Source organism: Zosterops lateralis (assembly GCF_965231275.1).
Source record: "Zosterops lateralis genome assembly, chromosome: 12".
In the NCBI taxonomy this organism is placed as follows: domain Eukaryota; kingdom Metazoa; phylum Chordata; class Aves; order Passeriformes; family Zosteropidae; genus Zosterops; species Zosterops lateralis.
Window position 1 is genome coordinate 11,998,435 of NC_139772.1, and position 27,064 is coordinate 12,025,498.

The 27,064-nt window shown below is 45.9% G+C and overlaps 1 protein-coding gene across 1 annotated transcript in view; it reads left to right on the forward strand.

Moving 5' to 3' along the window:
• Positions 1-546: 546 nt before the first annotated feature.
• NECAB2 (N-terminal EF-hand calcium binding protein 2) overlaps positions 547-27,064 on the forward strand; it is a gene marked incomplete at its 5' end in the record, with an annotated part of 72,857 nt that continues 46,339 nt past the window's right edge. The window contains 2 exons of the mRNA XM_083870329.1: positions 547-744; positions 9,659-9,683. Of these exons, the coding sequence (XP_083726455.1) occupies positions 547-744; positions 9,659-9,683 (223 nt within the window). The remainder of the gene's footprint in view (positions 745-9,658; positions 9,684-27,064) is intronic.

Consider the following 27,064-nt stretch of genomic DNA (forward strand, 5'->3'; position numbering starts at 1 on the left):
CCACTGCAAGTCTAAATCTTGACCTATGAAGCTGAGCACAGGAGCATCTCAAAGAAATATTCTCACAATATAGAATTACAGGTTCAGAAATATTTTCCAGCTGAGCACTGTGGTTAGTGCTGTAGCCACAGATGCTGCAATACCCTACCTGGAATCGCTGACTATTCACTGAATAGGGACTTTTTGGAGGAAGGATGGGCGTTTAGGGGCAAGTTTTATTTACTAGCAACAAATTCGTTCTCTTCTGCCCTCACAAAGAGCTGCTAAAATCTGCTGTGAGTGCAGAGAGACTGTGGGGGGGGCGGGGGGGGAGAAAACACGGATACAGTTTTTTTAGACATAAAATCCCCAAAAGTGATGTTTGTGTTGGAGCCCGGGGTGGTGACCTGCCCCCACCCCAAAACTCCCCCCTGGCTCTCGGGGCAGCATCCCCCGCGGGTCCCCCCCGGACCCGCCCGCTGCCCGCCGAGCGGCTGTGGGAGGAGGAGAAGGAGGAGGAGGAGAAGGAGGGGAAGTCCCGGCGGCGGGATGAGGCCGGGCTGAGCGATGTGCGAGCAGGCAGCGCGGTACTGCCGGGCCGGGGTGCAGAAGCTGCTGCGGAAGCCGGCGCCGGCGCTGCGCGGGCTGGACGGGCTGCTGCGCTGGGCGGCCGGCAGGATGGGCGACAAGGGCCTGGCCGAGCGGGAGCTGCTGGCCCCGGGCGCCGCCGCCGCCCAGAGGAAGGGCACCTCCGTCATCCTCGATGTGAGTGCTCCCCGCATCCCGCACCCCAGCTCCTGCCTCCCGCCGCCCCGGGAGCGGGGATGCTCCTCCGCCCTGCGCTCCCCGGGCCGGCGGGGCACGGGCTGGAGCTCCGGCCATCCCCAGCTGGGTGGGCGGGGGTGTCCCGCATCCTCTTGCCCGTGTCCCGCACCCGCTCCAGCCCCTCGGGGTCGCCGTTGTCTCCCGGTCCAGCATCCCCTGGACCAGCCGGCAGAGAGGCTGCGGAGCGGTTTCTCACCTTACCTGGACTGTGCACCGGGCACGGGGGGCACCCCGGACCCCGCACCCGCCAGGGCTTGGCATCAGAGGGATCCTCGGATCCCGCATCCCCGGCCGGCTGGGGATGGAGTACAGCCCGGCTCCTGCATCTCCCGGGCTGCTCGGGTTAGGGGTGCCCAGATTTAACGAGCCCTTCGCAGATCCTGCGCCCCTGGGCTGCCCGGGGTAGGGGTTGCAGCCCGGGTTTTCCCCCACCTGTCCCGGTGCTGCATCTCCCGGGTTGTGGGGCAGTCTGGGTCCCCTGTCCCCTCGCCCTGCACTCTCTGGGACAGCTGGGGAAAGGCGCACCCCGGTTCTGCGTCTCCTGCACTCGGCTGGGCACGGGGTGGATACTGCTGGGTTCTGCACCTCCTCTCATGAGCCCTACACCTCTTTTTTTACCGGATGGGCATGGAGATGTAGCTTGGATCCTTCTCCTTGCCAGGATCCTGAGCTCTCTGGGCTGGCTGGGCGTTGGGGTGTCCTGTTTGCTGCACCCCCGGAAGGGCTGAGCGTGGGTGTGTACCCCGGGTTCTGCAGCCTTTTCCCAGGTCCTGCATCCCTTCGGCCAGCTGGGATGAGGATGCAGGACCTTAATCCTGCAGGACCCTAAACCTCCTTAATCCTGGTTTTGGGGGGCTGGTCGGGATGCGCTCGGTGCCTCGACTGCTGTATTTATAGACTTTCTGATTAGGGAGCTAACGAGGCTGTTTGCACTTAAATGAATTGGGAGAATGGGGTGGAATCAGCCGGAGTGCAAATGGTGTAATTACAGCCTTTCTGCAGCGTCTAGTAATTAAACACACAGATCCTCTGTTTTGCTATCTCCTAGCTTAAAAAGAAAAAAGAAAAAAAAAAGAAAAAAAAAAAAGTAGTGAATGCAAAAATAAACTACTGAGGCATTGGCTGTAGTAAAGGATAACTCATGCTCTCCTTGGAGATAGGATAGCAGTAGTAGCTCTTCAAGGCAAGCCCTTACATTTTGTAAGTAATTTGCTGAACTCACAGGCGTCGGCGTGGGCTGGAGAGTCCAAAACTCATTCCATGTCTGAGCACCCTGAGCTGAAAGGCGTTTTGGTTCCCTGAGGAACCATTATCTCTAGTGGGCTGCCAAAAGCAGCTCAGAGAGCAGAGCACCCGATGGATGATCCTGCCCGGTGGAAGGGGCTGCCAGGTGGGCAGCTGCAGGCTGGGGGAATGAGCCTCCAGGGAAACTGAAAGGACAAGTGCAACTCACACCCTTATGTCTTTTAAGTTAACTTGTTTAGAGGGAGAATTTCTGGGTTTTGTTTTTTTTTTTTTTTTTTTTTTTGTTTTTTTGTTTTTTTTTTTTTTTTTTTGGTTTTTTTTTTGAATTTTTTTCGTTTTGCTTGTTTTGTTTTTTAATCTGCCTCGAAATTGCCAAAATTTTACAATAATTTGGAATCTGAGTTTCAGAGCACAAATGCAATTAGGAAGCAACATTAAATTTATGTAAGAGATTTCTTGAGTTAGGTGTGTTTTGCCACCAAAATGGTATCTTATCCATTCAATTTTACTATCTTTAAGTGATTTTTTTTCCATTTTGAGGTTTGAGCTTAGGAAAAGAGGCATGAACTTTCAGAACGGGAAGCACAGTAGAGCATTGTATTATTTCAGCGGGAAGTACAATAGAGCTGGGTGTGCAGCTCCTGATCATTTTTCCCTTTCACAATGGTAGTGGGAGCCTTTTCTCACCTGCTGAAAGTAGAAATGGATTCTGGAAATGTAAGATTTGACGGCTTAGGGGTTTTTGGTGGTTTTTTTCCCCTCCTTCCTTAGAACTTGATTTCCTCCTTTTTCCCCAGTCACAATAGCAAAGCCAATTGAAGCTGTGGCTTCGCTGTAACGGGCTCTTCAAGTGCACTGCGAGACCCCCCTTTCATACAAAGGGTTTAAACACGGGGAACAGGTATTTAGCTTAATTTTCACACATTAGCATGAAAGTAACAAGCATCCCACTGAAATGCTCAGGGATGATAACCTGTTTTCCATTTAACTCCTTCACATTTTTGCTGATGGATGTGCTGGGGAAGCAGCGAGTCCCAGCCGTGCAGCAGTGCTGCTTCTCCATGGGGGAGGATGAAGTAGAAGACCTGTAAGATTTTATGTTTAGCTAACACGTTTTCATGAGCTGGTGTTCTATGTAGGCAGTTTCTTGGGGGGTGGGGGAGGAGGGGAAAGCTTGGGCTTGGTTATGAATTAGATAAAATTGCTCTGACACTAATAGTTCCTTAGTCACTTCTTCTTCCTCTTCTGGCTTTCTTTTAATTCATCCATCCCCAGTTTTCTTGTTCTGACTCCTCCATGAGGGTGTCTGGTGTGTCAGAACAAACTTCCCTGTGCTCTTTCCACCAAGAAAACACAACTGTGCTGTTGTGGGACATAACTGAGGGCTGAAGAGGAACAAAATGCAACAAGGGGGTAAGATGTCTTCTGCCATCAGCCTGGCTACTCCCACTTGAAGGATGAATCTTAACTCTGGGTTGGCTTCAGTGTTTTTCTTTTATTTTGCCTCTGGCCTTTTAGGTAAAGGATTAAAAAAAGGTTGAATAATGTTTATTAGTTCAGCTCGAGTGAATGAATGAATGAATGAATGAATGAATTAATGAATGAATGCTCAGCTCTTACAACATTGGTCAAATCATCATAAGGGATTGAGATTGAGCCAGGGGTCTGTCCCCATTCTGTGCCCACCCTCAGGTGCCTTCTCTGGGTCTGCTCCAGCTGCAGGAGCCCAAGGCTCAGGGCTGGCAGCATGAGCAATCTGCAGCAGGTACTCCCACTCACACCACAAGCTGTGGATGGACACAGGATATCTGATGCTTTCTGCACCCACAAGGATAAACCCTCTTTATTAAAAACTGCCACAGTGCTGCTCCAACCCACAAAAGGAGATGGTGACATTTCCTGTCAAGAACAAACCCTCAAAGTCACAATGTTTATGAAAAGGAGGATAAAATATGTGAGTGTATATTCTCTGTGGGTAAGCCAATGTGAGACTGTATTTGCTGAGTGTGAATGAGTGCATGTGCAATGCAGAGCTGAGGTGGATGGCTCTCGAGGTGCTGGAAATGTCTAGGCAGGTGTTCTATATTCAGAGCTGGCTGATCCACTGTCCTTGCTCATCTCCTCCTGCCTGCCTGTCACTGCCAGAAGCCTGTGTGGTCAGCAGAGGTGTGAGCTCCAGAGCACGAGAGGCCTGGTCAGTCTCAGCAGCTGCAGGTGAAGATGATCCATCTGGTTCATGGCTCATCTCCTGCTTGGCATCTAAAATAAGGATCAGCTTTGGTTATGAATGAGCATCTCTGTGGCAGGACTGCGAGCCCCAAGCAGCGCTGGCCTCCCTGCCTCCTTTCTTGCCAATGGTGACATAATGCATTGATTTTTGGCTTTATTTTAAACACTCCTGAAGAACAAAGTTCCATTCATTTCAGGTCAGATGAAGCTTTCTGTTTCATCTACCCTGTCGTTTGCTGAAAACTAATTTTGATGCTTATCTGATTTTTTTATTCTTTGACAGAAAGATAATTTCAAATCCATCTCTCATTCTTATGGTTCCTCTTGAACCTCACTTGTGGGGCCAAATCTGGTTTGTGCTTCTTCAGCCCCATGGGATTGAGTGAGTTGTTGGGATAGAAGATACAGAGGGTTTGGGTTGTGCCAGTGGTGCATTTCCAAATGTAGATCCAGAACTGCCAGTTTCCCAGCCATTCTCTCAATTACATGATTTCCAGTGCAGCCCTTAATAGCAAGGCTCCCAGGAATCCCTTGGATCCCTTCTCACTCTTCTTTTTTTTTTTTTTTTCCAAGGTTGGTTCATTCCCCTTCCTGTGTCCTTGTTTACCTTCTCACCGTGAGGGAACTGGGAGGGCTATTTTCCTTCTCATTAATCCTCCCTCTGTGAAATCCATGGTTTGATATCGTTCCCTTGAGCTGTACCTGCAGGCACAGCTGGAGAGGAGGGCCAGGGCAGGCCAGGCTCTCTTTGCTCAGGAACTGCTCCCTGCAAGGTACACAGTCACACAGGAGGGTCCATCCTGTTCTCCTCTGATCTTCAGGGCTTTGGATGTGGGTGCTTGAAATGAAGCTGAACAGAAAAGTAACTTCTAGTGCTGAACGTCAGCAGGTCAGAACATCAGATGCAACTCTTACCTTTCTCATCCAACTTTAATTTGGGACAGCTAGGTAATGTCTAAAGGGAAGGTAAGAGTGAAAGCAGAGGCTGGGACACAGTGTCAGCTGCTCTTGGGGAGGAAGAGAAAAAGAAAAAGGATCTACTTTGAAGTGTGAAAATGAGATCTGGAGCTCTGCAGCAGCCTTGTTTTGTGGGGAACCACTGCAGATGGGACAGTATTTCTACACCAATGGCATATTCCTTACTGGAGCACCAAAATAAAAACTTTCTCCTTGCATGGAAATGCTCATTAGCCTGAAAATGTCTAAAGATGTAGTCCAAAGTGATAAAGCTTCAGGTAATTTTCTCACATTTTCACCAGAAAGAGCAACAGAGAGAGGCTGAAGGAGAGAAAATTCCTACTGGTGCCTCAGGTTTGAGAACTAAAGGCCATACCTGATATAAAACCTTGTCTGAACTGCAAAGGAAGTGTCAAGACTTGTAGGAGTGGAAAAGAAAGCCAGAAGAGGAATGCAGGAACATAGTATGAGGATCAATATTATTTTAGGTCTATTTGGGTCTTTGGATGCCTTCTCATCCCCAGGCCTTCCTCATGCATGGGACATGATTATGTTTGTCCTTGACTCTGCACCCAGATTATGATGGAAAACAAAATTTCAGCTCAGCTGCATTCTATTTTAAATCAACATCATATTAACCTGGTGAAGAGATTATAAACTCCACAAATCTGCAATAATTCTTGGGTTTCTTAGCGGAGTGCTATTGTGAATGTAATAAAATTCGTGAGAAAACTTTCATTAAGCAGCCTAAGTGTGGCATGTTCTCACCCAGGAGCTTTGAGAAGGCAGAACTAAATGTTTAAATTTGAAGCCATCATTTTTTTTCAAGTTTATTATTACCACCAGGGTTTTGAATTGCTTACTTCTGGCACTCAAATATCCATAGTAGCCATTTGAGAGTGTAGCAAAAACATATATTTAGAGAAAACCTATTGGAAATCTTGACAAAAGTTCTTTGCTCTAGAGAAAATAGTGTTTATATTCATCTAAACGGCTGGTAAATGGGTTAAGTATGGCACAGACAGCAAACTGCATGCACTGCCTGTAAAAATCCTATAAAATGGGTTAATGCCCATATTGTGGGCATCCTGTGGGCTCACTGTGTGACTTAGCCTGTGCTGCAGGAATTTTGCTTAATAGCTTCAAAGCACAGCTGCTGGGGGAGACGGTGGCTGTGGTACTTGGAGTGGATAATCTCTCATTTTCCATGTGCAGCCCGTGCAGTGCCCGATGGAGAGCAGGGAGCGATGGAGCGGAAAGCGCATCCCCGGCCAGGCCGTGTGGCTCCGCGCCCATGGGATGCTCCCGGCCCGCTGCAGGCACAGGAAGCCAATTGCTGCCGAGGGCCTGGCAGGACAGGGCCCTTCTCCATCCATATTTCATTGCCTCCTCTCTCGCTGACCTCCCGGGCTGCTGCCTTGGCTCAGTCTGAGTGACTTTGCTGCTGAGTGAGGATGGCAGCGCTGGGGCAGCTGCAGGGTGGACGGGCTTTGCAGCCTCTGCCTCGGAGATGACACAGCATCCTTCCCTTCTTCTGGAGCTGCTGGGAGCTGTCACTGCCCCCAGCTCCCTGGGAGCCTGGCACCATCATGGGTTTGCTCTCTGGTCCATGGGGAAGCTGTGAGGGGCTGTGGTTTCCCTGCCATGCCCAGATCTTACACCTTTCCCTTATGGAAAGGCCACCAACTCCTTCCCACAGTGGAACAACTAATCCAAGACCTGAGCAGAGGGAGTCTCTGGGCTGTGTGGGGGAGGGCACTCTGCTGAGCTAGAACATAAATCCTGGGTCTTCACAGCAGCAGAATTTTTGGCAGCACTGCCAAGCTATCACAGGCTGTATTACATCTTTATCAGCCTCCCGATGCTCATTCCAGTGTTCATACCTTGATGCAGAGCCTGCCTGTGCTGACAGATGACTTTGTCTTACATTGTTTTTTCCCTCCGGGTGTCCCAGTTTAATTTTTTTTTTTAATGTGTGCAAATTTTAGGTGGTTCAATTTAGCTGAAAGAATAAATCCTGCTCATTAGCAATAAAAAAAAGCCAGGCAGCTTGGTTCTGTAGAATAAACTTTGATAAGTAACACAGCCGAATTGATCTTTCATCAACACATTCATTTACAAATAGTCATACTTTAGGGAGTATCTGGGAGAGCTAAAACCCTAAAATATTCACTTAGTGAAGCTGGATACAAATACTTCAATTTCTAAACATTTCTTCAATTTCTTAATTTTTTCCCCAAAGTTGCTCCAAGTATTGCTTGCGAGGTAAACAGCTCCATGGAGCAGAGCACTGCAGGTTGAGCCTTTCTCCCATTTTAATCTACATTTTACCTACTGGTTTTGCCTTCTCATTCTCCATCTGCCAGCTGTCCTTAGTGGGATGATCTCCCATGGGACCTTAAGACAGGCATTTCTCCTTCTGTGTTAGGCTGGCTGTAATACCTTGGTTTCAAAGCATTGGGAAGAGCATCAGAAGGATGTAGTGATGAAACAAAAAGCCCAGAAATAATCAGCATCCAGGAAGAAACATGCCTCATCTGGAGGTGCTCATGGGGAATGAGGATTTGGGGTGGCCAAGCCATGAAAAGAGGAATATTTCATGCAGTGGGCAGGGCATACTGAGCACAGGTGAGGGATGTGTGCTGAAGCCATGCAGCCGGCTGGGGTCCTCCTGGGATTTATTCCTTCTTCCCATAGACAAGCCATTGCTGGCTGGCCTTTCAAAACCCATATTTAACTTCAATGAAATCTGTAAATGTGGAGAGAGGTAGGATTTCCCCTCCCAAATCTTCTAATTGCTCTAAAAAACTGGAGGTCAGCACAAGAGGAGTTTTGATTTTGGTCACAAGCTGTAATCCTTGCAGGCTGTTTCAATGACTCCCAACACTTTGGTTGGGCTCAGGCAGAGGGGTTTTGCCTCAGCTGAAGTTCACCAGAAAATTCTGCTTTGACTCTGCCCCAGGCTGCACAGCCTCACAAGGACTTTGGACAAAAGAATGATTAATGTTCCTTAATTAAGTCATATTCAGTGAAATAGCATATTCTGCAATTCAATTTGTCTCTTGGGGTTCTTGTTTTGTGCAGCAGTTTCTCTTCTGATACTTTATTTTTTTAAATGGTTTTGTGACCCAGAAAATATGAGATTCTATTTTATGGCTGACTCTCATCTGTCTTGCTGGTGCTTTTATTCCCTCCTCAGGGAAATTTCTTTGTACGACTAAAATCTCTGCTCTTGCTCAAATTAATAGGGTCAGGCCTGAAGAGATGACAAGAATATTTTACCTTTTCTGCCCATGTTAATTTTTTGGTAATTTATGGCCAACCTGTCCTGGTGGCCGTTTTTGGCAGGAACCTGTAAGTTTCCAGCCTTTGCACAAGCCTTTTGCTATAAATTGCATTTTGTTGGCAGGGACGGTAGAGCAAAATAGCACAGCTCTGGAGAAGGAGATGAAGGATGTAACTTAGGGATGGAGAAGTCAGGCAAAACACAAGCAGGATGCCAGCTCAGCTCTGCAGAGGTGACAAGGTAGAAGTTATGGAAAACAAAGATATTTGGCTTGCTCAAAAGTGGAGGTCAAGGAACAGCCACATAAAGGGGACACCAGATGTTGAAGATGGACCCCAAAGATCCATAAGAGGATTTCTGGTAAGGGGTGTAGTCACACAATGTGAAATGTATTTCATACAATGTGAAATAAAGTAATACATACTCATCAAGTAAGTGGGGATAGCTAATGAATCAGTGTGTATGGTTAAAAACTCAATTAGAGCAAGGACCCTCCAAGTGATCAGCTGATTTTGGTTTCAGTATTAGGGGAATATTCCTCAGATGAGACCAGTGAGAAAAACAGCAGTTGTTTCTGCTCTCTTTCTCCCTGGCAAGTTTTACAGTACTACACATTATTACAATTTTGTTCCTTCTGAAATGGCTATTTGATTCCTCTCTGTGGGCTATTCCTCCACACTGTAGTTTTAAGTCTAAATATAATTTCCTTCCCACACAGGAGACTTGCCTTAAAAAAAAGTTGTAAATAATTTTTTTCAGAAGTGCAGAGCTGTGAAACTTGGTTTAAGAGATTTTATTGACTCCAGAGAAATTGTCTGGACTGGCTGTATGGCTGTTGTAATTTTTTTTTAGTGTGTATTTTTCTGGTGTTGGATTCATGGTTTCAGCTTTAAGTGAGGGAGGTGCTGGAAGTGCTGAAAGCATTTCCACCAGTTATCCCAGTTATGTTGCTGTGGGGGAGATGAGCTGAGTTTTGAGGAGGGTGAGCTCAGTAAAGCCTGAATTGGGTCTTGAGGGGTTGGAGCACTTGAACCTGCCCTGTGTGTTCAGCTGAACGTGGTCCTGGTGCAAAGAGCTTCACTCCCCCATGCTGAACAACACAGTAAACATCTTTCTCTCTCTCTCTTTCTATTCTAGATCTTCAGAAGAGCTGACAAAAATGGTAAGTCTGTGCATTCATATTTCACATTTCTTGATTGGACTATTGTCAGTATTACTGTTTTTCCTGATAGTAACATCCAAATGTTTAAACATTGTTCAGTTTACTAGGTCAGACACTGATACACTCAGAATAGGGTTTTTTTTGTTTGTTTGTTTGGGTTTGGTTTTTTGGTTTTTTGTTTGTTTGTTTGTTTTGTTTTGTTTTGGTTTTGGTTTTGGGTTTTTTTGTGGTTTTTTGTGGGTTTTTTTTGTTTGTTTGTGTTTTGTTTTTTTGTTTTGTTTTGTTTTGTCTTGTTTTTTGTTTGTTTTTTAAAGATACTTTTAGAACAGAAGTGATACTGGTATGGAAGCTGACATGACAGAATCCACCAGATTAAGAGCAATTTCACAAAACAATATAAAAACAAATCACAGGTAAGTGATAAGTGAGGATCCACCCCTTGTTAATTTTGAGTAGCTTTCCAGAACAGACCCAACTTGTGAATATTGGTAGTTTGATTCCTGAGGGACTGGACCCACACATCAAAGAGCAACACGCATTGGTGTGCATTTTCAGTCTGTGCCTCTGGAAAGCTGGACACCTGCACTGAGCCCAGCCAGGTCTTTACATTTGGAATAAAATGAATGAGTCTTTATTAAATGACTTGGAAAGAGAGAACTGGTATGATAACAAGCTTAAGGAAAGAAGAGTCAGTGGGCCCAATCCCAGGATCTTTCCACACTCTCAAAAGCAGTTTTATTTTAGCTCCTAGATAAAATCCCAGGAGCTGGGATCCATTCTATCTATTCTTTCCCTGTTGTACAAGAAGAAAATTAAATATGCATCAAAACTCTTGAGTGTTTGCAGAGGGACACAGTGGAGAGTTTGGTTGTTCTCTTCCAGCTTTGAAAGGGAGATACCTGATTTCTGCTGGTGCTCACAGATCTGTATCTTCACTGCCCCTGGGTAAGGAGTGTGCTGTCAGCTGGCCCATAAATAATCAGTAAATGCCATATAGCTGTGGGCACTTGGCTATGGCAACTGACAGAGGAATGAGATATTGAAGTTTGTTGCTTAGAAAAGCTGAGCAGTGGTGTAATGCAAGGAGAGTAGGGAGGGAAAAAAGAGTTTCTGCTCTTGGCACCAGACTGACTGACTTCAGAGAGGGTGCTAGGCAGGTATTGAACTGCCAAGGGTGAGAGCAGGGGCTGCACTTGCAGGGAGTGAGGAAACCAATGCCACTGAGCACAGACAGAGAAGGTAATTTGTCCTGCCTCTCCTACCCTCAGTGTGCACTGCAGGGAGAACAGCTGGAGCTCTGAAGGAAAGCCAGATGCTCTTTGATGAAGGAGCTGTCTCCATCTCTGCTTCCACTCTTGCTGCTTGCAGTGCAAGGGACCTACAGCTACAGTGTTTGGGGAGCACAATGGGTGCTGCCCTTCCCTTGTCATGGAGGACAGGCTGGCACAAAGCACTCTGGAGTTAAGTGGCACCTCTGCCCCAGGTGTCACCTCCTTCCTGCAAGGTGACACACGTGTCAGTCTGGGCATCCTGCTCTCCAGTCCCATGGAGCAGGGCTGGCTGTGGGCCTGGGGCTGTCCTCTGAAGGATGTACAACCTCCAGTGGTTCTCTTTATATTTATTTAGGTGCTGCTTTTGTCCTGACACAACACCTGCTAGCCATGATGACCAGTTTCACCAGTTTTCACATTCATATTTGATGAGCTCTGGATAACAGAGTTTGCCACTCATTATAATTAGCTCAGTGTATTCCTCTGCAGCCTTTTGGGATCACAGCTCCCCACAGCCCCTCTCCAGCCTCCTGCAGCTCACAGCAGCTGCTGCAGGAGATGTGTGAGAATATTTCCATTAGTACAGCCTCTCTGAAAACTAGGGCTCAGAGGTTTCCAGAGCCAGAGGTAATATCTTTGTATTTTATATCCCTGGGGATCACTTTTTCACAATTTTCCCTTTGACATTCTGGACTTCAATTTATCGATTTGTTGAAATTCTGCCTATTCATGGCTTTACCTGTTACAGCTCCAAGGAACAGTGGAAAACGTCAGCCTGCTGCTTTTGTGTCTCACAGCAGGTGCTGTGCACAGCCCTCTGAGAAAAAATTAATATCTCACACTTTTCATTTTTGTCAGAATCCCAGGATGGGGCCCTGAGCCCTGAACAGACTGTTAAAAACACAAGTCCACAGATTGCCAAAATATTTTACTCTGTTAACATGCTTCTGTGGTCTCCACACCTGCAGAGGTTCCTGTCTGGCAGGGACTCTGACCTCCCAATGAACCAGCTGAGATGGGTCATTACCCAGTGCTGTGTGATGGTGGCACACTGGGGACACAGCTCCCAGGGCAGGGAGTGCTGGCAGCTTTACCCAGAACTGGCAGCCCTTACTTTCCTCAGCTGTGCTAAAGCCCCTCTTACAGACCTGTGTAGGAACCCCTTGGAAATAGGGCAGGGGAAAATCTGAACAAAACTTTGGCTCTTGACATCTGGTTCAACTACAACATCTCATTTAACTTTTTCCATGCAGAGACCAGATGGTTAGAGGGTTACCCAAAAGGCAAGGGAAGGGATTGTAAGATTAAGGAGTAGTCTCATTTAATGTGCAGTCAAGAGGTCATAAATTTGAAAATCTTTTCAGCATCTTGAATTTTTTCCCCCCAGCCTGGTAAAAATGGCACATACTGTGTTAAAGCAAATTGGCTGGTTCAGACACAGTAACTATGGAGCCTGATACGTGAATTTAAGAGCATCTCCCTCCTCCTCCTTCCTTCCAAACTTACTCCCATAAATTGTTAATTCATGTAAAATTGGATGTTCTTGCTGCAAAATGCTGAAACACATTATTGCCCCTGCCATGTTCAGGTACTTGTATTCAGGTGATTTGATTCAATGCCTACATGTACTAAAAGATGCTAATGAAGCAGCTCCAGCTTGTTAAAAGACATCTTGGTCTCCTGCTCCAGAGAAGCGAGATTCTGTCTATAATATGAGCTAATGACCTTTTCCTCAGTGATAATATCAAGCAGCTTTATAACTATCTACATGATAAACTCAGAAAATGGTCTGTGTAAGACACCTGGAAATGATGAGAACATTGGAGATAACTGGATAAACTGACAAATGGTCTGATAAAGGGAGAAGGGCTGGAGTGTAGCCTGAGAGTGAATAACTTGGTAGATCCAGTCGTGCTTTGCAGGGCATGGCTGTTAGTCATTCAAAATAATCTTTTTCTTTTGTGTAGGAGTGTTTTTCCTTTCTCTGCTAATAAATCCACCTACTGTCTTGTAATCCTCCCAGTCCCAGTAAACAATAGTTAATCATTTAATTGGCGTGTGCTGGGAAAACGGAGGCATCTTGTTTTAGGCTGGTGCAGTGGAGCTGTCAATCATCTGAGTTATCTACTGTGTACTTAATCCTCTCATTAGAAAGCTGCTAATCAATTAAATGGCCCAGGATTCTCTTTGAAAGATTAAAGGAGTTTTATTTTGACAGAACAGCCTAACTGCTAACAATTCATTATAGATATGCATCTTCCCAAAAGCGGATGTTTTAGCTGGAAATCTCCAACTCACTGCAACTACCCAACCCCCATGCCCTGAGTGTAACTAAATGCAAAGTGCATCCAGCTTTAATCTATGGTTTGGTTTGGTTTGGTTTGGTTTGGTTTGGTTTGGTTTGGTTTGGTTTGGTGGAGTTTGCTGTAGTTCTTTGGTCCTGCTCATGGAAATGGCCATCAGTCTGATCGATCCACAGGTCTGGCTTCCCAGGCAATGGGCTTTAGGTGGTTTCCCCTGGACCCCTGCCCTGAAAGAGGAGAGATGCAAAAGGAAATATGCCAAAAACTTGGCATATGGCTATAAAACACCTACAGAAAATTGCAGGAGGAGCTGGCAGTGGTGCAGTATTTCACCTGATAGTGACCAGGCATGAGTTAATATTGTGGTTCAGTCAACCTGGCATCTTCCTATTGCTGCTGTTCTTGTGAATTCTGTACCAAGAATGAGCCCAAACTGTTCTAGTTCTCTCTTCAAATTATATCTAGAAAAGGTGTGGAGCAAATGAAGCCATTCAGTGCATGCTGTTCTGAATAGCTTATTTTATCAAAACTGAAATACAGTGAAGTGTGAAGAAATCCAGAGTACAAATGCTGAGAAGAGGCTTCAGTTTTCAGTTGATCTGAATGATCAGCTGAAGGCCTGTAGAGGACGTAGCAGAGCTAATAAAGGAAAAAAAGGGAAGCATGAATGAAGCACAAATTGGTGTTTGGAAAGGGCTTTTTGGTTAAGAGCCATGAGGGCAATGGCATTGTGCCCATTCCTATCCCAGTAGGGCTTGTCCTTTAAATAGCTGCTCACGGATATCTGTTAGTCACTTAAGAGCTCATTAAATGAAATTTATGCTGCTATTCTGTGTAAGGAAAGGTCTGCACATCCCAGTGTTACAAGTCTCATAGCAAATTACACTACAGACCATGGGGGCTCACAGAGAGCTCCCAACAGGAAGGGAACATAAATAGCTTTGCACATCAGCATCACAACAAACTGGCCAAGGAGCCTGGTCAGCTGCCAGGAGGGTTGTGCCCTTGTGAGGAGAGTGAGCTCTGCTGCTCACACACAAACTGGCAGAGCTGCTCTGCCTGGTGGCTTTGTGGCTGTGATAACACTGCTGACCGCCTGGCATGGGCACCTCACAGCTTCCAAAAGCTTGAAAAAGGCAGAAAAACAAAACCAGGTAAATGAAAAGCTTCAGGCACATCTCTCAGCCCCAGCCTGAGGTGTTCAAGAGCTCAAGTTTTTCATAATGTCCAAGAAGGCGTGTCCTTAGTGTCACCTGAGTAGAAATCAGTCTTGTTAAGGAGCAGTACACTAAGGAAGAGAGTGAGGTTTCCCCCATGGATCGTGTTTCTTGATGAAGGGATGGAGGGAGAGCAGGGAGAGTCCTGGACCTTCAGCAAGGGGAGAAGGCTGAGTGAATCCTGGTGTAGTGAGCCTCTGAAGGAATACATGGGTGAAGCTACCAGCAATTTCCTGCCCTTCACAAATGCTGTGTGCCTATCCTCAGTGTCATGTTTGTAGACAGAGACAGTTCCTCTGAAGGCTTCACAGATCTGGGAATTTGCAGGATGTTTAGTGATAATAGCTTTCAAAGTCTCACTCACCTTTTCCAGACCCCGCTTGAAGAAATTATTTTGATCCTCTCTAGTGAGCCTAAGGTAGGAAGAAATGCATGTTTGCCTGTGGATGTGCTTGGAGCTCAAATTCACAAATGCAACCACACACAGGTTACTGTGTGTTTCCTTTTGTTCCTTTCACTCTGAGAGTGCCCATTGCTGATCTTGAGTTATTAGTACAGAAATTGGGGCAAAATGGAGTGAAAGTGCCCCTTCAGTTCTGGTAGTGCAGGAGCACAGAGAAAATCACAGAGAGAGGGATGGAGAAAATTATCACTGATGAGTAGATGGTCCAAAGACCTCATTTTTAGCTTGGTAATTGTTCACAAGATGCTTTTTGACTTGAAATACTTATCTTGCCCCATTTCCCCATGAATCTGAGGCCCTTTTAGGAAATAGACTTGCACAGGACTTGAATGGTGGTAAGCAACTTGGACTTCAGTGACTTTCAAGGCATCAGTGAAGAAAATGTAAGGCATTGTAATATTTGGGTGCTTTTATTGGATCTTAAAAAGATGCCAAGTTAGGGCAGTGATAACTCCAGCCATATATAAATAGTATCAGAATAAAAAGACCCTGGACACCTAATAAGCTTCTGGTTGCACACATAACCCTTCCTTCCACAGTCACAAGTCTTCCCCTGTGGTGAATTGTGCTTTAACTGTGAGCTCTTGGGTGTTTTGCAGTCCCTGCCTTAATGGGCTATCACTCTTCAAAACCACTTATTTCTAGACCCAGGTAATTACCTTCTGCATGGCTACTGCTCCTCATGTGCTGGGAAAACCTTGAGCTATTTGTATCCTGCTGGTGCATCTAAATTAAGTCATTAGTTCTCAGTGAGAATATTTATAATTCTTGCATAACAAAATCAGTATTAGCAGCCACCCACATATAAGGAGAAAAATTCAGTGGTGAATCAGGCTTTGTAACTGTTGAATAAATCTGATAGATTCTTCCATGACCAGATGACCAGTCTAAATGTATTTCTCTTTGTCTTTTAAGTAAATAAGAAAAGATTTGCATTTAGATAGTCTGGATTTCATCAAAAACCACCTTGTAAGGCTGTGCAATGACCTTTATTTACAAGGAGAAAGTTTGAATCTCTTTTCAGTTATTTGGACTCCTTTATCATTCCCAAGTTCTCTCCATTACCCTTCCAAGTCCTTGCAAAGTTCACAGCCCATGGTTTGGAAGGGATGACATCTGTTTAAATTGGGACATACTGTTCCCAAAATAATAAACAAACCTATCCACCAGATGATGAATTTTGAGATAATGTAGGAATAGTGGAAGGTGGCTGCTGGCCATGCTCTGCAGACTGTCATTGGATGTGTCCAGTACTTCTATTGACTCTTTACCACTATGAACTTAGGAAAAGATTCTGTGATTTGATTTTTATCATTGACTGGCTTGAAAGGGCACTTGCCAGCTGCTCATGCCCTTTCAGGGCTGCCTTTTTCTTTCTTCAATGAAGTGAGGGTATCTGATGCCTGCTGTGTGCAGCAGAAGTGAAGAGCTGGGAGATTTTTAGGACCTGTTTTTCTTCTCATGTCACTTGTTATTTGTAAGCAGATTCATGTTAGTATCAAGGAGCGGATTTTTTAATTTTTTTTTTCTGCATTACCTTAATTCTGCAGAGCATACCTTGAATTGGGTGCACTGGGTTAGGATTTTGTTAACAATTGCACCCTCATGTGCTACAGGCTGAGTTATGCAGCAGCCTGGCTTTCATCGGGGCCCACACATGGTTTGCATAGTGCCAGGCTTAAGCCAGAGAAGGTTTGAGCTGGGCAATGTTTGGATTCAACCCAGAAACTCCCCCAAGAGCCCAAGTCAATGATGTGACAGCACATAAACTTTTATTTCCACAACAGAAATGCCCATATCCCACCTATTTCTGCACAGCATCAATTTATGGCCCATTACTGTCCAAAATTGTAATTTCTGTTGTTCTGTTCCTAAAGCCTTTTCCTGCTGAGGGAACAGGCAGCCAGAATAGAAAGTCCTGTGAGATCCTTCACAGACAGTGGGCAGTGGAGGCACTGCTGGTCCCACTGTGACCACCCCGAGCAGGGAATGGGATTGGTGGGGTTATAACAAGCTGGGAATATTCCTCTGTTTAAACAGAGTGCAGCTGGCTTGTTGACACTTCAGCTGATCTCTGATAGCCCAGGTGCCTGACTGATGTTGTGCAGAATGCCCTTTCCTCATTATTTCCTGTACTCTGCAGTGCAGGTGGTCATCTACTGTGTCCTTGCCCTTTTGCTGTAAAACCTGCAGCTTGAATATCAAACCTGACTTAAAGAAAAACTTTGAAAATCAGCTTTACCTGATATTTGGCCTCCTTCAGGTGTGCTTGCTGCCTGTGGTGTTTGCTGCCTTGTGCCTGTAAAATATATTCAACCACACGTTGCTCCACTCCAGGGCTGTGCTGGCAGCTCCTGACTGCCCTTTGTGCCCAGCACCATCCCTTCTTGTGGCTGCTGAGCCTTTCTTTCTACTCTTTCTCAAAAATTCAGCTGCTGAGTGAAACTCATGGTAAAGGCCATTAACTGCTGTAACCTTCAAGGCTTCCTGACATTTCTGTACCAGCAATAAATGGATTTAAACTTCAGAGTCAGTCTGACACCCAAACTCACAGGCTTTACACTTTTATATTAGGCTATACCTCAGTCCATTAAAAACTCGGATGAAGCTGCTTACCTGAAGAATCATCTTCCTGTGAGCACTGTCTGGGCAGAAGTATCAGCCCTTGGGCCACTCTGACCTGTGCTCTCTGCTGGACCACACTCACAGTGCTCAGATGTGGGGGAGCAGACTAGATCAGAGCTTTTGCATTGGAAACCACTCACCAGTCTGCCCCACACATGGATTTCCAGTCTGATCCATCAGCTGCGCCTTCTTGCTGTGTTTGTCCCTATTAGAGGTTCAAACCTGCCTGTCCATGAGACTCTTCCTGGGGTCCATCAAACCTCCTGCCCTCAGGAGCTGTTGCTCCCAGTGCTCAGTAAGTGCTGATTTGCAGGGCAAAGGGATTCCTGTGTTTGGGCTCTATGGCCTGGGCAGTGGGGCAGGGCAGCTCTGGGGTGTTCAGCCCCTGGGGTGGGTTCTGTGTGCATTTTCACAGGTAATGCTCTTTCTCTGCTCTATCCATCTCTCTCTGCTCCTCCTTTCAATTCCCTTAGTGCAGAGGGTTGGAGACAAGCAGCTGTGAGTGTCCCTGAGAGATGCAGGGAGGGGATATGGAACAGGGGTTGCTGCTTTAGCCTGGCAATTTGGGGCTGAGCATTTGATCCAAAGGCTCCTCCTGGCTTTGAAGTGTGCACATTAAGGTCTGACACACAGTGCAGCCCAAAGAAGATGGAGTTTATTTTCTTCTTCTTCTTTTTGTGGATTGGGAGATGTGGGTTTTCTTCTGCAAGGCTCATTAGAGGCTTCAGCTGGACAGGAGTAAACGGGATATATTATTGTAAAAGATTTAATGACCATGTTGCAAGTTGTGGAGAGTGGGAATAAGGAACTGTGGTTTACCAAGGAGAATTTGAAAAGCTGCTCAATTAGCTGAGAGGATTTTTAAAGATGCTTCTTTCCAGAGCCAAAGTTGAGAGATTTAATTGGGGGCTGCAGAGCAAATGTGTGTACATGGCACAATGACAGCCAGCAAAAGGCATGATAAAACACTTATGGAGCTATTACCTACTTGTAAAGCCAACCCAAAAAATGTAAGCTTTATTGATAGTGCCCTAAAAGTGGTGGTTCTTCCCCTGTTTTTTTTCTGGAGCATGAGGATTGTTAACCTGGAGAGACACAGCTGTAGGTATCCAACAGCAATTTCAGTTGAAACATTATATTCATGTATTTTCCTTGTCAATGGAAATCTGCCCTGACGTCTCTTCTGAGTTCATGACAAGCCCTGAACTGATTCCAGCTCCTTGTCTGGGCCAGGTGCTGGGGATGTCCCTGGTTTGGCTCAGGCTGGTGGGTGGCAAACATCAAAGGGGAGATAAAGGCAAAGCAGCTGGGCAGGCTCAAAGGGGACAGCCACGAGCACTTGGTGGGTCTGCCGAGGTTTGGCTGCACCAGGAGCACCTGGTACTTGTGGACAGGCACAAAAATAGTGCAGGTTTGGTAGGGAATGAGGCACTTCTGCCACAGGGAAGCCAGGAACTTGTGGAGATGAGATGTAGCTGTGAGTGTTGGCCCAGCCTTACCCCAGTGTCGTGCTCTGATTTCAGGAGAGGAGGGTATCTGCAGGAAGGTCTGTTCTGCATGGAAATGTCTGCACAAGGGAAAGACAAAAGTCTGACTATAGTGACAAGTCAGGGAAGTGATGGACATTGAGGATTTAATGATTTTTGATCTAGCCCATGAATATCTCATCTTGCTGTATTTGGGAAATTTTTCATAGTAGATACAGCAAATCAATATTTCTCCTGCTAATTTTGTTGTTGTTATTGTTTCGTTGAGTTTTGGATTGGTGGAGGTTTGGGGTTTGTTTGGTTTTGGTTTTTTTTACAGATATGCAATTTTAAAGTGCTTGGAAAGGACTTTTGCAGCTTGACTGGGTATAGTATCCTGGCAGATTAAACATGTGCCATAACTGACATTAAAAAAGGCCTGATTTTATCCTGTTCCCTTGGTGGGAGTGTCAGTGCCACATTTCCCAATCTGCATTCAAAGGCACGGAGGGGCTGTGAGATGACTTTATGTAAAGTTTCAATTAGTGTTCAATGAATCTCCCTCGATACTGCCTTTGGTGGAGGGATGCTCCAGGCTGGATGTTTTACCCTGTTTTGAGCTGGAGCAGTGGCATGGTTTGTGTGCTCCCAGGATGTTACCAAGGAGTAACATACCATATGCAAGGTGACCATACACACCCAGGTCGAGGTGATGAGAGTGGGGACTCCTTAAAATGCCTTTGCCACCACCACAGGCTTCTTGTGTGACCCTCAGCTCATGTTATTTCTCTTGCTACATCACCTAAATCTCATTAAGAGCCTCTATTGCTACCTCTCTTTCTCAGGGCTATCCAATATTTGCCATTAAGTTTGATCCCAGGGAAGCTCCCTCAGGGGAAGTGGAGCAGATCCTTAGTGCAGGAAAAGCACTCCTTCTGCCTCTTTGCTTGCCTGCTCTCTTCTGTTCTTGTTGCTGTGGGAACAGGGGACAGCACTGGGCTCTGGCATCCTTTTTAATTAGGTATCTTCTGCAGATCAGCTGTATTTATTGAAGATTTTTTATTCTAGCTATTAAAATTAAATAAGGCAAAAATTGAATCCAGAACAAATACACTGCTGCAAGTTATCCTCATAATGTGCTGGAAATTTTTGCCAGACAATTGTGAGAAAATATGCTCTGGCAGCCTGTGTTCAGGCAATTGGCCAGGAACAGCTATAAATCATGTGTGTCTTTTTCTTCCTCTTATCTTTCTCGCTCTTTTAAAATACCAGATAACATACATGTGAGAGAAGGGTGTATCTTACTGACTTGCAGTGGGGAAAGGCATATCTGAAGCTGAAACAATGATACATCCACACCTGTAACTCCCAGCATGGATAATCTGAGGGACAGGAACAGTTAATCTTTCTTCATGGGAGGATGTGTTAGCAAAGAGTGAAGATGGATGTTCATGGACTGAGAAGCAGGAGCCTGAGTGTCTTTGGTTTCATGGCTGGCTGGCTGCACCATGGGAAGCTGATGTGCTGCTCTGGAAAAAGTCTGCAAGATTTCAGGAAGTTTTAGAGGTGGAAATCATTTTGAATTCTGTTTTGAGCGGAAGTTACTTTTCTGTGACCTTTATCAAGCCTCAGTGAAGTGATGAAACCTGTCTGTGCTGGCCAAGTGCCACAGCAGAGCCCTGTGTCAGCTGCAAAGGGAGATGCTCTTGCCACACTCCAGCTGCCCCTCAGCAGAACTTTAAGGGCCTGGTACAGCTGGGCTTGGGTTCAAGAAGCAGCTCAGCCTGGACTTGGTGTCTGGATCCAAGATCAGCTCCTGCTGCCAATTCTCTGCCTTAACTGGGTGCTGGTACTGAGGGCCCAGCCTGACACAGAGCAGATGTGAAAGGCTTCAGCCCCTGGTCACTCATGGCTTTCTAACCTCAGTCTGTAAGAGAATCAAGATTTTAAGGCTTTGCTGAGTGTGGCTTTTGGGTGCTTTGCACATAAACAGGGAGGTCTTTTCCTTAAGCCTCAGTGCTGACTCCAGGAGCCCACAGAGCCTCTGCTTTAGGCACACGGTGATGTGGCTGTGCATTGTTCTGCTGTGCCAGCACCAGAGCACAGGCTTGTGCCTGGTCTGCTAATGAAAATAAGTGCACTGAGGCTCATTTTCCTTTCCAAAGGATTTTCTGTTCTTTGTGGAGATGTTACTTTTCCAGCTGGCTGGTTTGCTGGCTTTCAGACATGCTACACTTTGTTAAGCAAGGCTTCTTTTCCTTCCTCACCACTGTAGTGCCATCAGTTGCTTTGTCTTTTTCTTTATACATCCCTCCCCACCTTCTAAAAAAGATTGGATTAATACTGGCAAAATGTTGAAGATTTATCAAAATCTTTACCAGTGTATTCACATTAATAAGCTCTGTAGTGTTTGTTATTATTAATAATAATAATAATAATAGACAATATGCACCCTGGCAGTCAGGAGCAGCTGCAGAACTGCCATGGCACCATGCTGCCACCTTCCTTGGCACCAGCACCATCTACAGAGAGCAAATGTGCAACACTCATTAACTAAACCCTGTGACATCCCTATGGGGTGGGATAAGAGGAAAGGAAGGACGGAGGGACAGGAAGGGACCATGAATTAATTTGAAATACTTCTGCCTGGAAAAATGAGTGATAAGAAGACACAGCTTGCCTGCCTGGGTTTCAGACTGGAGACCAGAGGTAAGGAATGGGGAATGCAGGACTATCCCTGGGCTTTATGAACTCAGGCTTTGGCTTTATGCAAACACAGCCATGTGCAGAATTGCCTCGTTATCCATTTGTAGCTGGAGTGATAATGGTATCAATTAATACGCTTGGTATGTGTCAAACAGTGGGGAAAAAAGTGTGCTATAAATGGAAGTACTTGCATAAGACTGTAAAAACAAGATAAAATATTTATATTTTCAAAGAAAGGAACTATTTTCCTCTCTCCTGCATCCTGTAATCTAGTTGTAGGAAAGTGGCAGAGTTTAGATCTTGCAAAAGGTTTTCCTAAGCTGGAAATCAGAGGGGAAAATGGTTTTCTAGCATTTAACTGGAGGAAGAACAAACTGAAAAGAAGTTATAAAAGTGGGGCTGTCCATAGTCAGGAATATTAAATCCTCCTATAACAAGAGCAGCATGAGAGAACGAGGTGCTAAATGCTGAAATCCTGGGGAGATGAAGGGGAAAGGAAAAACCAAGCAGTGGGAGACGTTATTGCAGAGCACTGTCTGCAAAATTGGCTGGAGCAGGACACAGAGCCTTAAAACTTTTCAAACCCAATTGTTGCTCTCTAAATGAGGCGCCTGACATTTTAAAGGTCAGTAGCCAGGGAGAGGTGACCGCTGCTCAGCAACTGCAATCCGGCTGTGCTCGCTGCCGTGTCCTTCACACCGGGGCTGCCTCATCGCCTGCAAGGACCATTTCTGTGGGTGTTTCCTAAACAGACACATTTGCAATACCCAAACCAGGAAGGACACCTGATTCTTTTCCCTTTTCCCATTCCTCCTCCCCTCAGGAGGCTAATAAGGGGGCAAGTGGGCAAAGAAAGAGGGATGGGAGGTCAAGGGTGGGTTTGGGTAGAGGAGGTGGATGAAGAAAGTGTCTATTGGCAGAGCAGGGCACCAGTAAAGACCAGAGACACCTGCCCTGCTGACAGCTGGGGTTGTGGGGCGTCCTGAGGCCCCTCATCATGTCCCTGCTCCCTCTCTCCCCTCTCCAGACACAGCATTCCCTGGCTGAAGGCTCCAGCTGCTCACAGCAAACCCCCCCGGGGGCTGCCTGCAGCTGGGGGAAAGATTTAGCAGGGCAAACAGATCCACTTTTTTTCAATATCAAGAGCCTTAAACTCTGGATCACTGGAGCCACTTGCTCCCTTCCCATGTGCTTATTCTGAGAACCCCACACCAACCTGAGCAGATGCATTCATACAGCAAGTGACTGGATAACCAAGGCACTGTAAAAGAAAGCAGTTTTCTTATATTCATAAATCAGCACAGAGCAGGACCGGGCCATTGCAGTACAGTATGAGTAGGGTTTTGGGGTTTTTTTTCTCTTTACTGTCTGTCTTTTAGAATTTTAATATTCAAGTTTTAAGCCTGCAGTACATATTTCCTATGCTGGACTGCTAAACCTTTGAATTGTCAGCATGCTGAGCATTTTGATCCTTTTATAAAACAAGAATGAGGATTAAGTGTTTCTCAGTGCACGGCTATTGCAGCAGCACTCGGGGCAGATTCACAGAGGCTGATCTTGCAGAAGGAGCCACCTTGTTCTGTAGCACAGACACCCTGTGGGGTTTGGGCAGATAGGAAAGCACCAAGCCCATTGTGAGCTTCCTTCTCTCTGCAAAAGCACATCAGTGTGCTCCATGAGAGAGACAGGCAAGGTTTGGAAATAGCTTCTCTTTCATTAGGGTGGAGGTAGAAGGAAACAGCAAATGTTGTGTCATCTCCCACAGCAAATGTCACCAAGCCCTCAGTCAGATACATCCTCTGACCAGGCACCACAGCATGGCTTGACCAGCACCCTGGCCCTCACCAACTGCACTGGATTTGCAAGGGCTGTTTTGTTTCCTATCTCCTGGCTTATCAAATCCTCCTTTTTTTTTTTGTATGTAAATGAAATACAAATGTTTCAGGCTCACATGTGTACAAAGAGTCAAACAGGTCCCTAATGAGAGGGGTGCTAAATCCTGCTGAATTCACCCATGCCTTTGTGCGTTGAACCAGTCTAGAAATCCAGCCTGTGCTAATTGTTTGGGAAGGCAGGAAATTCCAGTGTGTTTCCTGTAGGCAAAGGACAGCCTGTAGAGAGCTGATCTCCTCCAAGGCTGTGATGATGCTTATCTGCTTTCTGGAAAGCTTTGTCACGGCAGGTTTGGCACTGACACGTGAGCTGGTAGTGCTGGGAGACAGAAAACCTCTCTGTAAACTGCTGCTTTGATGGAGCTCTCAGATGAGCCTTCTCCTGCACCAGGATGCTTCTTCCTTCAAATGGCTCCAATCTCTGCTAATAAATCACCTCCTCCACACGAGGAGGGTTTGATCAAACATCACAGGAGATATCATCAAGGGCTGAACTCACCATTTTCTATCCCATTACCCAAAGCTCATAATGTTCAGTGTATCAAAGAAATACAGAGTTCCCTCAAGTGCTCCTATTGCCAAGCCAGGCAACCCACAGTGAGCTGTCCATGTGCAGAGTGGCTCCTGAGTTTTCTTTCTTGTTTGCTGGGTTATCTTTACTCTTGCTGTAGTACCTCGGTACTCCTTAGCAGAATAGAGTAGGACTGTGTTCCCAACTTAGCGCTCCTCAGCTTTGGAAAAAAAAAAAAAAAAGTATTAGCAATTTGGATTTCCTATGAATATCCTGTATAGATTTCCTGGCATGGCACTCCTGTGAAAGCTAGATGCTTTGGGTTCTGGTAGGAGGTTTCTTGGTGTTGTTTCTTTTTTAAAAAACTTTAAAAGGATTCCAGTGATTTGCTTACCAGAGCCTGGGGAAGCAGAAGAGAGCTCATTTGAGTGTTGTTTATTTTGGAAACTGTTAAGCATCACCCTACGGGCTGGAGGCTCTCAGTGCCACTGCTCTCCTGTGTAAATTCAATTCTGCCAAAAACAGAAGGGTCATGCTCCACCCTTGTGTCAGACACCTTGTGTATCTTGACTTTCATGGGCCACATTCCCCTTTTTCTCCTCCTTCTGCACAATGCATTGGTTTCCCAGATGGTTTTTCACATCAGGATCCACCACTTCCCCTCTCCAGACCTCACCTTTGGGCTTCGTAAGACCTTAAAGAGAAAAGAAGAGACGAGAGCAGAGTTCCCTGTGCAGAGGCTGCAGACAATGCTGCTCTGCTGGGTTTCAGCATGCCAAGGTGAGCAGTGCTGCTCTGTGTTCCCATGAGCACACACACCACTTGAATCCAGCTTAAACCTGGATGGTGGCTCGGGGAAGTTTTGCATCACAAGGTTCTGCAGAAGGGTCTGGAAGCTCCTCCCTGCACTGCCCATGGGCCTCTCCTTGGGATCCATCTGATCCCAGGTTCTCAGTTGTGCTGGGGAAGGCTGAGTGCTGCTCCAGGTTGCAGGGCTGCAGCAGATGCTGCTGAGATGGTGTGGAAAAATTGTGAATTCAGCAAACGCTAAGTAGCACACGGCATTAAAAATTCACAAAGGCTTCTCTGAAACACAGTCTCCCAGAGAAGCGTTTTGATGTGCTGCAGCAGGGCTGGGTGAGTGACTGGGGAGACCCTTCCCCAGCACTGTGTTAGGAAACAGTCCCATGCATAGGTTACCCCAGTGGTTTGTGCCTTTGTGATTCTCAATTTTCAGTGGAAAACTGCAGCAGAGGGTTTTTTCCCTTCTCTTCCTATTTAGGAACTCAGTGACAACTTGTTCAGGTTTGCTGTGGAAAAGTAAGCTAAAAATTGAGAGGCTGTTGTCAGCGTTCAGGGAAAGATATAAGGATTAAACTGAAACAAAACTTGAAATACTTTAGGTCTGGGATTTTCAAATGTTCCTTTGAAAGCTTTCTTTAAGAAGAGAAGCCAGATGACCCCATTTTTCCCTGGGAGAAAGAAAAAAAAAACCAACAAAAACAACAACCAAACAAACTCGTAGGCATTTTTCCAGTGACTTTGTCCTTCAGATACCCTTTCCCCCCTCATCTCAGCTTTAGCCAAATTAAAGCCGGCTGGGTTGAATCACAGAACCCGCGGGTCAGTGGCCGGGATGCTGAGGACGGAAGGAGCTGCTGGGAGATGCTGAGATGGGCAGGGGGCCAGGGGGTGCTTCCCAGCAGGAATCTTGAGGTGGCACACAAGTTTCTCCCTGTCCTTTGTGCTGGTTCCAGTGGGGCTTGCCCGCTTTAGCAGCTCAATCTGGGGCGGAGCATTCGGAGAGGCGCCGTGGGGATGCTCAGCCTTTCACAGTGTGAGCCGTGACCTACTTGTGAAACCACGGCCGTGGGCTGTGGGTCGGTTCCTGCCCTGCACTGGTTCTTGTTCTCATTGTATTCATCATCTGTTTAAATTTGTGGGTTTTTTCATTTTTCATTTAGTCTCTACTACATGGCTCATTGCAGAAAAGACAGCAAAATGCCTTATCTTTCTCCTCTCTTAACCGAAAAGCTGGATAAGGGTTCTGGGGGTTTTATAACCTACTTTTGAAAAGAACAAACTACAAAAAAATAAACAGAGGAGATATTCACACTGCGGCTTTGTTAAAAGTAGAAATCTGTGATTAAAGAGGTGCTGGTTTAATTTGCTGGAGCAGAAAAACGTATTTAGGTTTTGTTTTTTCTTTGCAATCTTTTCAGAGCAGATGTGCCTTCCCTGCAGGACTGCTCTGTTCTGTGCTGCTCAGACGCTTTGCTGGAGCAAAAGGATGAAAGAGTGTAGAAAAGATCTGCATTGTTTGCCTTAGAGATGTTAAATATCTCTGACAGGGCTGAGTACCTATCCTGCCCTGGACAAATAGCTGGAGACACTGAGCATAGGGCTTACATTTTCACTGTGAAAATAAACGGGAAATGCAGAAGCTTATTAAGTGAAGCATAAAAATAAGAGCAGCTATGGTGGATTGGGTGAGGTTGGCTTGGCTGCTCTCCCTGTGCAGCCATGGGGAGCCAGGACACACCTGGCTGGAGACCTGTAGGGGCATCCTGTGGGGAGGGACCACTTTGGCTCTCGTTTATACTGAAGCAAAGACTACCTCAAGAAAATGAGCTTTTGGCAAAGGGGTTTCTCAGAGAGGGACCATCAAACACGAGCAGTTGTTTTGTTTAGAGCCTGAAACTTTTTTTTAGCAGGGGTTTTGAGACCACTGAGTTTCAAGGAATGAAATATTAGTGTTGTAGGAGATCAGTGTTGTAGGCTCACACCTGGACTTCATGGTTCAAGAGTTAACATGAGGAAGCAAGTAATTAATTATGCAGGTTGTGCATTTAATATTCAGGCACCTATTGAGCCCTGGCACAGGGAGCTGGATGTCCTGTATGCTGCAGATGATAAAGCAGTATGGA